Source organism: Triticum aestivum, chromosome 3A (genome assembly GCF_018294505.1).
Source record: "Triticum aestivum cultivar Chinese Spring chromosome 3A, IWGSC CS RefSeq v2.1, whole genome shotgun sequence".
NCBI classification, from domain to species: Eukaryota; Viridiplantae; Streptophyta; class Magnoliopsida; order Poales; family Poaceae; genus Triticum; species Triticum aestivum.
In genome coordinates this window covers 663,444,447-663,459,816 of record NC_057800.1, presented here as the reverse complement: position 1 = coordinate 663,459,816, position 15,370 = coordinate 663,444,447, and the positions used below count along the sequence as shown (strand labels likewise).

The following is a 15,370-nucleotide window of genomic DNA, read 5'->3' as shown; positions in this document are numbered from 1 at the left end:
CACAGATCAGCCGGCCTCAAACAGTGCCCGGCCGGGCTCCATATTTTGCTAGGCTAGGAGCTGGTGGTGGTGGTGGTGGTAGCGGTAGTAGGTTCCAACCCAAAATACCAAGCAGCAACAGCAGCTCCGTCCGTCAGGGACCATCGCCTTCACCCTCCCCGCTCGATTGAAATGATAACTTGGAAATATCCCATGTTCAGAAAAAACAGGGCGCAAGCAGCCGTAAAACAATTGGTTATTATTAGGTCCAAATTTTGCCATGTTTGTTTCTTCCTCCCCTCATCGTTTCATGGCAGGAAAGGGTGAGGTGATGATGCCCATGGACACACTAATAGAAAAGCAAAAGTAAGTGGTGAGTCCCTCGGGACATCAATCTGGCACCAACCTACCATTTTTATTTGGAATATAGCTAATGCATCCTGAACAAGCCGTAAACATTTTCGGCACAGAGCAATTGGCTAGAAATAATCTCTTTGGGTACAGGCACAAAGCAAGAGTGCTTCACACAATCACAAGGATTCGAGAATTAAACTATATTCCAAATAAAAACGGTAGCCGAGTGTTACAAACAGCGGTCATCACAGGACCAAGCGTTCTGATTACTCAAGGGAAACTAAGCGTAATAATTCAAGCTGGACTTCTTCTTTGCTTGCACTTGGATAATGCCTTCGTTGAAATCTTCATGGATCACCTGCATATGCAAAAAGATAGGGTTGAGCGCAGCAGTACATTATCCCTTGTTTCTGAATACAGTTAACATGCTTCATGAGGCAAGTCACTTCAGGCAGTCAAATCAAAAAAATTGATGGTACGAGCTACCAAGACACAAAAATGCTTCAAGATATCAAAGTGCATCTTTTATACTGTATTTATATTCCACTGTGATTCTCTATTGTAAAATGTATTATTAGATCAGTGCCCGTGCGTTGCCACGGAACAACCAAATAATGAATAGAGACATTTATTGGAAGCTCATAGTATATTTTACAAAAGTGTTGCGACAAAATATCGGTATCTTCTCAGTTTTATACTCGCTCCGTTCCTAAACATTTGTCTCTCTAGACATTTCAACAAGTGACTAGATACGGAGCAAAATGAGTGAATCTACACTCTAAAATATGTCTATATACATCCGTATATGATAGTCCATTTGAAATCTCTAAAAAGACAAATACTCCTATTTAGGGACGGAGGAAGTATATACTTGATGATTGAACCTGAACAGTCTAAAAAGATTTGACGTCAAAATCTTTCAATTTCCCAATACCCAATGGCTCTCTCCCGAATACAACTTCTACGCCCAGCACCAGCAGAAATCCCCAGCCCCAAACCCGTTGCCCACGCATATCCTCACATCGGTCTAGAACCCACCAGCGCCGAGCTCCAGTAGCTGCAGCAGAGCAGTCTGGTGGCTAGCATGTCCCACAGTTACCACTCTCCTCGTAGCAAGCTATGGGTTGCAGCGTCAGGAGAGGCGAGGATTAAAAAAACGAACGCCGGTGGACAGCAATTGGAGCGTAGAGGCGGCAGGAGAACGAGGACTGTCAGGGGATGATGGGGGATTGGGCAATAGCGGCGGCGTAACAGGAAGTCCTGAGGAAGAGATGTATATTTTTCTCTCTAAAAAAAACTGAGCGTACCAGGTTGCTATCCATGCACAGGAGACTACCAGGTTCAACATCAGTCAATAGATTTTTTATTTCATCTGCTGTGTAGTAGGACCCGCAATTAAGGGTAAGAAGTTGAGCTGAGTGAACTCACCACCAACTCAAATCTTTAGAAGTAGGAAAGAAACTTCAGGCTGTTCAGTTCATGCTGAACATACAATAGACCTAATGTTGATTTATTTATAATTTCATTTTCTGATCTAACATCCTAATCGATTTTATCTGCGTTTATCAACTTCCATTATCTACCAACAAACTGATACTTCCATAAAGGCACAAATGTGGCAAAAGAATAAGAGTCAGCACAAACCTCTGTAGCGTCCCTGCGTAGAGCAAGCATGCCAGCTTCCACACAAACAGCCTTCAGCTGTGCACCGTTGAAATCATCAGTTGAACGAGCCAGCTCCTCAAAGTTGACATCAGGATGTACGTTCATCTTTCTTGAGTGAATCTACAAGATAGAACACAGAAGAAACTTCTTTGAGCACACAAAACCAAAAGGTAAGCAATTAACGCAATAAGAGTTATCAGCCTCTAACAAATTGCAAGAGACATACTTGCAAAATCCGAGCTCTTGCTTCTTCCGTCGGATGAGGGAACTCAATCTTTCTGTCCAGGCGACCAGAACGGAGTAAAGCAGGATCGAGAATATCTGCACGATTGGTTGCAGCTATCACCTGCAAGTCACATAACAACAATGTGTTAAGGAAACAGAATGAATAAAACATCTGATCAGGTATTCATCATCTCTCAAATTATGACCAACTGAAGCGAATTTGTGGCTACTCACTAATCAATCAAATAAAAATGTCTATTTTAACAAATTACTGTTTTCAAAACTAGTTAGGCCAAACCATCAGTACAAAACAAATTATCTTTACAGGTTGAGCTTGCGTGCATTCAGATTACAGAGACAAATATTAGGACATGCTGACCTTTATCCTCTCATCACTGCTAAATCCATCTAGCTGATTCAGCAACTCCAACATAGTTCGTTGCACTTCTCTGTCACCACTCACTTCACTGCAGTCAAATAGAAAAAGGAAAATACAAACAATATCAAATATATACTTCACGGTAAAAAATATCAGATCTAGTTGCAAGTAATCAATATCTTTACCCTGCATTAATAGGTTAACAACATCATCACATATGATATGTGCAGCATATGCTGAAAGTAGTTAAGATGTATTTATCTCTGGAAGTATAAAATCATGAACAGTTTCTCTTATTTTACATATGATGACATGGAAGGTTTAAGGAGTGTTCGACTTGCAGGGACACTAACTGATTTTCTTCATACAAAGATTATACCAAAATAAGTGTCTCAACTTTAATACAACCTTAATACAATAATTGTCCATTCATCAGACAATTCGCCAAATTAAAAACAAGAGTAGCGACATGACGAGGCATACTTCAACCACAATAGGTAACGAGAAACCAAGCATTTACACTGGACTAAACTATAAAAATAACAACGCCTGGTGTACAAGCGATGCATGCAAAACAAAATGCAAAATGCACCTGTCAAAACGCTTTGTTCCAATTGCATCAATCTCATCAATAAAAATGATGCAGGGGGCCTTCTCCTTTGCCAGCTCAAAGGCATCTCGGACAAGCTTTGCCCCGTCACCGATGAACATCTGAAACAATTCACAAAAATGTTAATATTTGACTGAAAGATACCCAGAAGAATTAAAAAATGCTGGACCCGGGAATATTACAGATGCAAATGGACATTCTATGTTGGAGCCAGCAATTTTAGATGCAAGTCGATATTCAAGTCATATCCTGAGCCAATGATGCTAAAGAATACTTAATCACTATCAACTACACAGTTAAGGATTACAATCAAAGTTCACTTGAGTGTGAAGAAAGATACAATCATCTTAACAGAACTGATCATAGTCTGCAAAGCATGCCAAAGCAGTGTTCAATGATTGGTAGAATAAGCCTGCTAGCCCTAGAATAAGTCAATTAGTATGACCATCTAGTTCATTGAAACAAATAATAACATGATATTGCACATTCTGCTTTCAATGAACATCCAAAGTTAGTTACCTGGACTAGCTGCGGACCAGCAAGTTTCAGAAAGGTTGCATTGGTTTGTGCAGCACATGCACGAGCCATCAACGTCTTTCCCGTCCCAGGTGGTCCATATAAGAGAACTCCTTTCGGGGGACGGATTCCCAACTTCTGAAATTGCTCCTTGTGTGTCATTGGCAACACTATAGCTTCAACAAGTTCCTGAATCTGCATTAGAAATTAGACAATACAAAATCAGAACATGAGGGAGCAAATATAAGCGAACAACTATCAACTAAAAATATTCTGAGGTAAGAAACTTAACATTGTACTACCTACAGAAAGATAACCTGGTAATCATCCTAGTAAATACCTCTTTCTCAAGGCCACCAATGTCATTATAATCCTCCGTAGGCTTTTCATCTACCTCCATTGCCTTTACTCGAGAGTCATACTCCGAAGGTAGCGTGTCTAATATCAAGTAGCTGTCCTTGTTGACTCCAACCAAATCACCAGGCTTGAGGTTATCAGGGTCAACTAGCCCGATCACAGGAAGGAATATAGTCTGCAATCAAGAATAGAAAATAAACGGAGAAGCCTTGAGCAGCACGTCCCAACTTTTTACAGCACACAAGTAAATTGATTCTCTAAAACAGCTAAGATTGCCCAACTAATGAGAATATGATATTCATCAAATGGTATGTGGAAATAAACCTTGTCAAGTTCCAAAAATCTAAATTAAAATAGCCCAGGCTCATAAATGAAAGGGTTAATATGGATACAGATAAATTGACCAGGTAAAATGCTGTACACAGGCAGCGACAGGAATATTGACGCTGCAAAGTACTAGGATGTGATGTCTGACATAATAAATTCGGCTATCTGTGATTGATGTACTCCCTCCGTTCCTAAATATTTGTCTTTCTAGATATTTCAACAAGTGACTACATACGGAGCAAAATGAGTGAATCTACACTCTAAAATATGTCTATATGCACCCGTATGTGGTAGTCCATTTGAAATCTCTAAAAGACAAATATTTAGGAACGGAGGGAGTATCATGGTACCAACTCCCAGGAGAACTTGGCATGGTTGACATGCTAAACTCAGTTAAAATAACAAATGTTGGTGTTTATAGCCTATAGGAGAGTTGTCAATCAAAATTAAAATCTACTTAAGAATCTTACTGCTTGTTTAGATGGAAAAGGTCCATAGTGTCAAAGATTACAACACCTGCTCTCGTACAAAACTACGTACTTAACTAGGCCCGTGAGACTTGATGCTTGTACTAACTTGAAACCAAATGAACTCATAATCTTATCACTTTCCTAATTATCCACCTCCTGAACTGCGCTGAGCTACACCACTAGCACTTAACTAACTTCTGTTGTACTACTCAGCTCTCCCAAATATAGGCAGAAACACTAAAATCGGAGTCAAACTGAATACACACAACTAATCAACCATGGAGTATCTTTCCTCTGTGAGTACACATTCCTATGGCATCAACCACCGGCATGCCTGGGCTACATCCATGACAGTTCATGCATATGCAGTTGGAGTAGAAGTATTAACGGATACTAGAGATGTATAAGCACCACAGCAAGTTCGAGCAAGTCTATTTACCTGTCTTGTGGATGTCTTAAGAACAACACATTTTCCTTTCCTCTGTGAGTCCAGATCTATATTAGCGCCATCCTCTTCAGCCTCATCTTCAGGGTTCATTTCCAATATCTGAAACAGTTGATAAATTACATTAGTAGATTTCCAAGTAAAAATGCATCTGAAGTCAACATATTTATCAGCAACCTGGCAGACTATAACCTTGAAAATATCAGTTCTGAGTTTAAGGAAAAGAAAAAATGAGTGCAGCAGTTTATCGTTGCCAGATAAGTTATCAGAAGCTAATGAACAACAGCACTGATACACACCAACTGATTCCAGATAGCTACCACATAGCAAGCAATACAGTTGCAATTGATTTACCTCCTCCTAGATAATCTCTACTCCTAAAGGTGCAGTCCGGTAGTCGTTCGTTCGTTGCCCGTCAATCGATACAAGACCCACCACATACGTGCCCCACTGATTTTATTCTCCTCCCACCAGGGATTTTCTTCCAAAACTAAGGGCCTCTTTGATTCAAAGGATTTTCATAGGATTTTTGAAGGGTAAGAATCCTTCGGAATTTTTCCTGCGTTGATCGTTTGATTCGCAGGATTGAAGCCCATAGGATTTTTTCCTATGGATTCATTTGAACTACATTTCATAGGAATTGTAGCATCCACTCCAACCTCTTGGAAGAAATCCTTTATTTTTCCTGTGATACAATCAAATAAACTCAAATCCTATAGGAATCCAATGGACATGTCATTTCAATCCTACGTTTTTCCTATTCTTGTGTTTTTGTAATCCCGCGAATCAAAGAGGCCCTAAAGCCCCATTGCCCCAAGTTTCCAACCCCACCCCCGGTTTATTCTCCACGCCCATCAATCACGCCGTTCACTGCTCCCATCCATCACGCATTCACGATCAGGACTGCCGATTCGTCTCCCTCAACCCATGGTCCCTGACGCCCGTCGCCCGCTAGGCTAATAGGTCAACCTCGCCGCTTTGGGGCCTCCAGGGCAGCATGCCGCGCCAGCTTGGCCGCCGCTGCCGCCGCTCCAATACTGCGGGCATCATAATCAGTACTGATCATCAAATCATTCACGCGGCCGTCGCGCCGTCAGACTATGGCATGTACAATTACGATGCAGCTACCTCTGCAGCTTGACGCCGCGGTCTAGACGACGCCAAGGTACTATATCTATCGCCTAATGGATAATCTGGGTTGGTCCATGTAGTAATCTGAACGTGTTCATTAAGAGCAGATATGAGGTGAGGTAGGACCTCCACCACCAGGTGAGGCAGGACCTACACAGGCAAATTGGCGTGTAACTATGCGTTTCTGTGAGGTCAAACATTTCCAGCAACTAAACTAGGGCATACAGTCACTGGCCCCTCATCAATCAGCACGCAGTGAAGCTCAAAACAAGAGCATGTGAAGTCAGACGCTACTCTGGGCTACTAATCTGGTTTGCACGAACTAATACTGGATCGGGGAATCGTGAATCCGGCATGAATGAACTCGGTACAGAAACCCATAATTTCCGCATCCACATCCAGATCGGGTAAATTCCCGGGGCAGGTGAGGCACGAACCTCGACGATGTTGCCGACGAGGTAGGGCAGCTGCTTGTTGAGCTTTATCTTCTCTTGGTTCTCCTTGATCTTGTCCTTGACGTTCTCGAGCTCCAGGTTGTTCCGCTGCAGCTCGTCCTGCACCCCCGCGAACAGACAAACCAGATCAGGCGACCCTGGACCGATGGGACGGGATAGCGGCTGCTAGGGTTCGGGGGAGGGGGGCCGTACCTTGAGGACGCGGACCTCGTTGTCGAGGAGGCGGGTGGCCCGGACGATGTCCTCCGTGGACATGGAGTCGAGCTGGTCGGTCTCCGACGAGTCGTCGACGGCCATCGCGGCGGCGCCGGCGTCTGGCGCGGGGGTAGGGGAGGACGACATGGCGCTCTGCTGCGGCCTGTGCGGGTCGGAAGGGGAGGGCCGGCGGAGATTTGTGGGAGGTTGCGGCTTGGGGAAGGAGTTGATGGTGATTCCCCTGACTTCGGCTTGAGCTTCAGGTATAGGTTGTCGGCCTGGGCCTTGGGCCTTTCCGCAGGAAATGCAGCCCAGTTGGATGTTTTGGGTCCGTGAGCCGGGGCCCGGAGTGGTGGCTTTTTGGTATATCCTTAACCACCCCCTAACCTTTTTGCAATTCCCGACTTCTGATTATATAATAGAAATGTACACCCCTGTGGTTTCAAGGGTAATAAATAAATAAATAATAGAAATATCGTAATCATCATCAATAGTAGCAATAGATATAGTTTCATCGTGCATAGCAATATTTTTATCAAGTGATTCCATGTTTGGAAAATTTAGCCACCCACTTATCATTAGAGGGACCATGACAGTCTTTTATCACAATGATCACTAAATTCGTCACTTAATTCTCCCATGCCACCTCCCTTGGTGTCTCCCTCCTTTGATCCTTTCTCTCGGCTTTGGCACCCCTGTCCCTCCTTCCTCGTCCTTCCTTCTTTCTCCTTCCCTCGTCGCATGTCCACCACTCCCATAGCTCCACTGTCGATCAGCTACCCACGTGTCTGGAACTTGATTCCCAAAAGAATATGGTGGATTGAACAAAAAAATTAAACATTACTTTTGTCCTATATTTGAAAACAAAGAAAAGGAAGTAGATTCAGTCGACACATATGGCTGGAGGTTGCAACTACACACAGTACCTATGCAGATGCTTAATCTAAACAACTGTGATTGTTCAAATGCAAACAAAAAAACAGAAACAACCATCGATCACCAACCAGAGAATAGGAAAACACCTACACTTTGATGAAATAGATATATGCATCGGCAAAAGAATAAGATGTCTAACAAAAGGATATGCGCATAGTCACCTCATACTTGCTGAGTTTGGAGAATTTGATGAATATCATGTCTCTCGAAATAGGCTTTCGCGCCGCTTTATAAATAAAGCAATGGATCATACAACGAACGTCCGAGCTTCAAATCATCAACGATGGTTGGAGCAATAGCACAATCATGCCCCAAAATAAGCACAAGATAAATAAGAAAAAAACGCCTAGTGGCTACCGCTAAGCGGCCCTACAAAGATGATAGTCGATGCGTTGTGGCCAGTAGCGTATCCAGCATGAGTCCAAGTCGATCGCGGTCGCGCTGCCTAGAGAGCGGGTGCTAGTGTTGCGGAAAAGCAAGGAATTTGAAGGAGTCAGATGCCTGCCGCGGAAAGACCCGCTCAATCACCATTTTATTATGTGTCCTTCATAGAGTCCAGAACATCGCAACAAAGATAAGCCAGAAATAGGTGACGATGTCGCCCAGGTCGGGTAGCCCTGGTCTAGAGGAACTCCGCGAGGTCCGAGCATCCCCTTTTAATAGTACTGGTTTTCCTATGTACTCAATGTGAGCTTTGATCACTTAAGCAAAATAATGTAGAGTCTTGGAGCTTTTGCCAATGTTTGTCCTTTGCATTTTGAGGGGTCGACGTTCACATCCCATTGCCATGCCTAGATTGAACTTTTCTGAAATATTATTTGAGTAGGCATTAGTTCAATGGTGATTATGTTGTTATTAATTACCAAAACCATCCGAGAATTAGTTGCACTTTCACCCTTTCCACCCTGCTGGACAATTCTTCCATGTCCAGTGCATACAGTCAAGTGATCTAAGCATCCATGGCCATCCTCTTGCTTCACTTTCTGTCGTCAACCTTTGGGCATCTTCCTTGTTGGGTGCTGTTGGTGTCAAAACCGGTGGATCTCGGGTAGGGGGTCCCAAACTATGCGTCTAGGCCGGATGGTAACAGGAGGCGAGGGACACGAAGTTTTACCCAGGTTCGGGCCCTCTCGATGGAGGTAAAACCCTACATCCTACTTGATTAATATTGATGATATGGGTAGTACAAGAGTAGATCTATCACGAGATCAGAGAGGCTAAACCCTAGAAGGTAGCCTATGGTATGATTGTGTATGTTGTCCTACGGACTAAAACTCTCCGGTTTATATAGACACCGGAGAGGGTTAGGGTTACACAAAGTCGGTTACAATGGTAGGAGATCTGCATATCCGTATTGCCAAGCTTGCCTTCCACGCCAAGGAAAGTCTCTCCCGGACACGGGACGAAATCGTGTATCTTCATAGTCCAGGAGTCTGGCGGTATAGTCCGGCCATCCAGACACCCCCTAATCCAGGACTCCCTCAGTAGCCCCTAAACCAGGCTTCAATGACGACGAGTCCGGCGTGCAGATTGTCTTCGGCATTGCAAGGCGGGCTCCTCCTCCAAGTACTTCATAGAAGATTTTGAACACAAAGATAGTGTCCGGCTCTGCAAAATAAGTTTCCACATATTGTCATAGAGAGAATAATATTTACACAAATCTAATCTGCTGACGTATTCCGTAATGTGACACACCACGGCCAAGCCTTTATCCGAGTCATTTCATTATCCCACCTCAGTTCGTCATGCGAGGTGGTTTCCTTGGCACGTCTTGTTAAAGCAGAGATCATGTCCCCTTATTCCGGGATTCTCATTAATGCGGGCGTGGGTAACCCAGCCGCTTCTAGGACTCCTAGATCATAGGCAAGTCCAAACGGACACGGAGAGGACGCTTGATATTCACCCTCTTTATAAAGGGGACAAGGCTTTTATTTTTCCCTCCCGTGCTCAATCGAATCCTTCCCCCACCTCAAGCTCAAACGCCCGAAGTTCAGGTCAGGTGCTCCGAACCTTCAGTCATGTCCGGATCTAGCCTTCAAGGCCAATGGGTGCCTTCCTCCATCACGGAAGAAGACATCAAAAAGTTGAGGGAGGCCAGATATTTGACCGCCGAGATTTTGCATCGGCTGCCTCCCCGAGGGCAGGCCGTTCCCACCCCCGAACCCAACGAGAACGTCGTGTTCGTCTCCCACTTCCTCCGAGGTCTAGGCCTTGCTCTGGATCCTTTCGTCAGGGGTCTGATGTTTTATTACGGGCTAGACTTCCATGATCTAGCTCCGGACTCTTTTCTTCATATCACGACATTTATTGTCGTGTGCGAGGCCTTCCTCCGGGTTACCCCTCACTTTGGCCTATGGCTCAAGACCTTTGAAGTGAAGCCGAAGACGATCGAGGGGCAACATGCAGCGTGTGGAGGTGCCTCAATACGCAAGATGGCAGGAGCTCTATGGCCCAAAGTTCCATCCCAGAGGTGTCTGAATTGTGGCAACAGGAGTGGTTCTACATCACGGCTCCTAGAAGTGCCAAGTGGGTGGCCGCCCCTGTTTTCCGCTCGGGCCCTCCACCACAACTGATGTCATGGATCAGCAGAGGTCTGAGCTGGGGTCCAGCCAAGGACGTGCCTATACTGCAAAGCCACATTCGCGATCTCATCAATGGAGATTTTAGTTTGGTTGCGGTAATACAAGTTATGCTGGTTCGTCAAGTCCAGCCTTGCAAACGCCGGCCTCTTCGCCTATGGGAGTTCAATCCCGAGGGACCGCGTGTCATTCAAAATTTTCTCGGCCTGGCGCACAAGGAGATGTACAAGTCATTCTTCGGACCTCAGGTGGAGTGTCCGGAAATCACCGAGGACGTGGGCCTGAGTAGTAACCGCGCCGCCGAACAGGTAAGGCACCTTCCGGCCGAACATACTATCTCTCCTTTGTTACGGAGTTATTTCTGAGAGTTCGCTTTTTGACCAGGACTGGCTAACAAAGGCGAAGTTGATTCGGTGTTCGGCCCCCCTCCCTGAGGGTTTGGAAAATCCGGTATTGGAAAAGATGCTCCAGACCGCACCTTGCCCGGAGCCCTTGAAGGAAGATAATGTGGAGGATAATGCGGGCGGACGCGGGCCCCCAACGCTGCCCATTCTAGCCGAGGGAGCGAGCGTCTCCATGAAGGAAGACGACCAGAAGAGGAAAAGGACTGCGCCCGGGGATTCGGAAGCCGAAGCTTCCAAACGGGAGAAGAAGTCTCCCACAGAGGGTCCTACCTTGGGGGGCGCCATTGCCGCACAAAGTCCGCGGGGGGATCAATTCTCCCGCGAGTCGTAAGTGACCCGAAATACTTTAATAGTACAGGTATGCCATCTTTTTCTTCTAAGAAGATAACCACCGCATATATTTTTGTAGTTCGGGCCTTAGCCCCTCTCAAATGAGCTTGTCTTCGGGGGATCTTCTTCCAGAGATGATGGAGAGCGAAACGCCTCCTCCGGACTCCTCCGCTCCGGAAGCGGGCGACCCTGAAGTGTCGTCGCGGAGGGCCTCTCCGAGTCTGGTGAGGCCAGAAGATAATCCCATTGACCCTCGAAGCTCCCAGTGTCCGGCTCTCGAAGAGAGCAGACAAAAGAGTCCGGCACCGTCTAGTGTGCGATCGGATGTTCTGAGGGAGTTGGTGGGGCGAGCGGCCATCTCAGATGAACACCGTGTGCTGATGAATACGGTGATGGAGAGAATATCATCCGCCGAAAGCGGGTTGCATGAAGATTTTATGAGTCTACTGACAGGCTTTGAGGTACGTAAAAGAATGTATGATAGTCCTGCACATGCTAGGTGTGCCCTGTGTAGATAGTAGCCCCTGAGACTCTGGTTGTCGTCGGAAACGACGACGAACAGAGGATCATATTCCCAGGTAATAACCATACTGCCTCTATGTGCAGATGATGGAAGCTCCGGTGGCTAGCTGGACTAGCGAGTTTGCCCATTTAGAACGGCAGTTGGATGCGGCAGACGCCGACATTGAGCTTGTTAACAAAAGGCTTGACAAGGCACAGGGTAAGTGTCATTATCTGGTAAACGCCACAATAGGAAGAGCAGTATGATGCCAGCATCTTTAATATGTTGTGACTGCAGATGGAGCTACCACTGTTGAAGCCTTGCGGGCAGAACTTGCCCGAGCCAAGGAACAAGCAAGGTTGGGTAATGTGGCTGCTTTGAAGGCGGCCGAAGAGTTGCAAGCCGAGAAGGCCACACATGGCGAGAGCCGAGACAAGATGGCCATAGAATTAAAAGCCGCCGCCGACCGTTGCCGGGTTCTTGGAAAGGAAAACCAAGCGAAGGCATCGGACCTTGAGAAGGCTGCTGCGACGAGAAAAGACCTCCGTACTGCTATGAGGGCAAAGAAGGAGGAGCTGCGGGAAGCCAGGGATATTGTAGCTGGGAAATCCTTTATGTTGCGGAGGAAGTTCAGAGATCCACAATATGCCCCTCTGGATCGGCTGTGGAGTTCGGAGGATGTGTATATAGATTTGGCGGCGAGCGCTGCCGATGCGGCCAAGTACTTCCAGAGTCAGACGGACCATGAAGTAGACCAGCTGTTTTGGAGACAATTCCATTCTCTCGAGCATCCACTTTCATTGACTGACCAATTAGCCGAATGGGCTGAACTAAATAGGTTGTTCGGACTCTCCATGAGGTCTGTTGTGGATCAGCTATGGCCGAAAAGGTCAAAACCGAACAGCTATTTTAGCTTGGTGCAGCAGTTCCTTGACGTGGTGTCGCACATTAATGCGATGAAGAGGCAGCGTGCATAGAGGGCGCATGGATGGCCTTTGCCCGTGTTAAGGCATACTGGGCAGAGATGGATGCTACCAATGTTGCAGCGCGGGATTCGGCTGTAGGTCGAAAGGCTGCTGAGCACTACTTTGAAGAAGTTCTTGAGGGTGCCCGTTTGATAGAGACCCAGTGCTCAAAAAATATTATGTTTGAGTGATATGTAATCTCATTGTAAGTGAAATGCTTTTATTAACTTTTATGAGGCTATTTTTATACTTTTGCCTGAAAGTAATATGATGCCTCCTGGGCGACCGTTTATGTATACATGTGTAGAACCTGAAAGATTGCAGTCGTCGGCTTCAACCCCCACGCATATAATGCGGAGGTGCTCGCAAAAACACGCGTTCACACTTAACCCAACGTCTTGGTCCTATTAAGGAGGTGATAGCGGAGCGAGCGAGGCAACCGGACTATAATGCTTTAGCACTTTCACTTAGCCATAGGAGTTTGACAGTGGGGCTACTAGATAGCCCCTGGTGGCTCCGCACTCTCCCGGTTCCGGGGTGCGTACATGCCTGGCCGGAAAACGGCCCTTCGTTAAGGCGGAGGAATTTTAACATTCCCACAGGTCATCGAGTGGTTGACCAGTCTCACGCTATATCATGACAGTCAGTTTTCGGTTTTCTCTACTGAGGTGCTTGTCCGGATGAACTAGGGCACAATCGCAGTAGTTCTCCTGGTGCTACCTTAGCCGGTAAAGCGGAACGTAAGGCACCAAAACACAGGAGCCAGGCAAACCCAACATTTGACCAAAGACAATGATTCGGAGCTGATGCATACAGGGCCAAACTCGCGACGCCGAACACTTCCTAAGGTATTCGGTCTTTGTGGTATAAACCGGGCCTAAGTAATGGCCTTTGTAAGAAGCCCCTTGTGTCCAGGTACGTGCATTGTTCTGGCTTGGCCACATGCCAAGACGTCAGCATCCTTCTCAACGGTGGATATGTATCAACAAGAGACAGTAAAAGAGGTTTACGCAGGGTCTTAATCTAAAAAGAATCCTTGGAGCGGGTCCCTGCTGCACGTCTGCGCCTGTGTCTCCGTTGTGCCGTATCCTGGACGGGTGTAGCACAATGATCGTCTGTAAAAGAGAGGAAGTTAAGTGAAAAAGTTGTCGTGCAAAAAGGATAGTTTTTAAAGAAACCATGTATAATTCAAGATGATAAGAAATTGCCACTTGTCTGCGCGCGTTGAGCCCCTTGTAGACAAATAGGGGTGTGACCACTTATTCGGTATAAATAGGGGCGCTGGACTTGATTAGTTGTGTCTGAGGTCTTGACGACCTATTTGGATGCTTTCACTAGTCCAGGCGCCTTTAGTGTGCGGCTGCCACGGCAGCCGCACTCTCTTCGGCGCGCAGAGATCGCTTGATATTTCCGTTCACTGAAATGATGCCACGTGGACCGGGCATCTTGAGTGTGAGGGAGGCGTAGTGTGGTATTGCATTAAAGCTAGCGAAAGCTTCGCGTCCGAGCAGTGCTTGATAGCCACTTTGAAACGGAGCGATGTGGAAGGTTAAATGCTCATGACGGAAGTTATCGGGAGAACCGAATATAACCTGTAGTAGGAGGGAGCCCGTACAACGAGCCCCTGGGCCTGGCGTTACTCCTTTAAAGGTAGTATTGCTATGGCGAATTTGTGTTGGGTCTAACCCCATCCCGCGGATTGTATCCTGATATATTAAGTTTAGGCTGCTGCCGCCGTCCATCAAGACTCGTGTGAAGTGATATCCGCCAATTACTGGGTCTAATACCAGGGCAGCCCATCCTGCGTGTCGGATACTTGCTGAGTAATCGTGATCGTCGAAAGTGATCGGTTGAGACGACCAGTGGCAGGACTTCGCGGTGACAGGCACTTGGGTATATTTTCCTGGGAATGTCGTGTTGTTTTTTCCCTTGATCACGTGTAACACGTTTATTGTTTTGACTTCTGGTGGAAATTTCTTTTGTTCCGCCGTGTCTTGCTTGGGAGGCTCGTCTTCGCCTTCACTTGGTGTATCCTCCCCCTTATGTACGGCGTTGAGCTTGCCGGACTGCTTGAAGACCCAACATTCTCTATGGGTATGATTAGCAGGTTTACCAGGGGTACTATGGATCTGACATACTTGGTCCAGAATTTTGTTGAGGCTGGACAGTTCATCCCTGGTGCCTTTAGGGGGCGGCTTTTGACCTGCCCGAGAGCTTTTGAATCCGGCATTTACTGCCGTGCCCTTCGTGCTGTCTTCTTTATTCCGGCATTTGTTATTGCTGTTGCGCCGTGATTTTCTGTTTCCATCTCTAACTTCAGATGTACTGGGGTCGCCGGTGCTGCATCTGGCTAGCCAGCTGTCCTCACCCATGCAAAAGCGGGTCATGAGGTTCGTTAATGCGGCCATCGTTCTCGGCTTATTTTGGCCGAGGTGTCTGGCGAGCCATTCGTCACGGACGCTATGCTTGAAAGCTGCCAAGGCTTCGGCGTCCGGACAATCGACAATCTGGTTCTTTTTAGTAAGAAACCTATTCCAAAGCTTTCG

The 15,370-nt window shown here is 46.3% G+C and overlaps 1 protein-coding gene across 1 annotated transcript; it reads right to left on the bottom strand.

Moving 5' to 3' along the window:
* Positions 1 to 375: 375 nt before the first annotated feature.
* Positions 376 to 7,393, bottom strand: LOC542904 (26S proteasome regulatory subunit 6A homolog). Its single transcript, XM_044486795.1, has 10 exons — positions 7,106 to 7,393; positions 6,896 to 7,012; positions 5,322 to 5,429; positions 4,069 to 4,260; positions 3,732 to 3,923; positions 3,195 to 3,313; positions 2,603 to 2,690; positions 2,225 to 2,344; positions 1,978 to 2,118; positions 376 to 691 (listed from the first exon to the last, which is right to left on the bottom strand). Exons 1-10 carry the CDS (start codon positions 7,253 to 7,255, stop codon positions 614 to 616), a joined length of 1,305 nt encoding a protein of 434 aa, XP_044342730.1. The 5' UTR covers positions 7,256 to 7,393; the 3' UTR covers positions 376 to 613.
* Between the last annotated feature and the right edge of the window lie 7,977 nt (positions 7,394 to 15,370).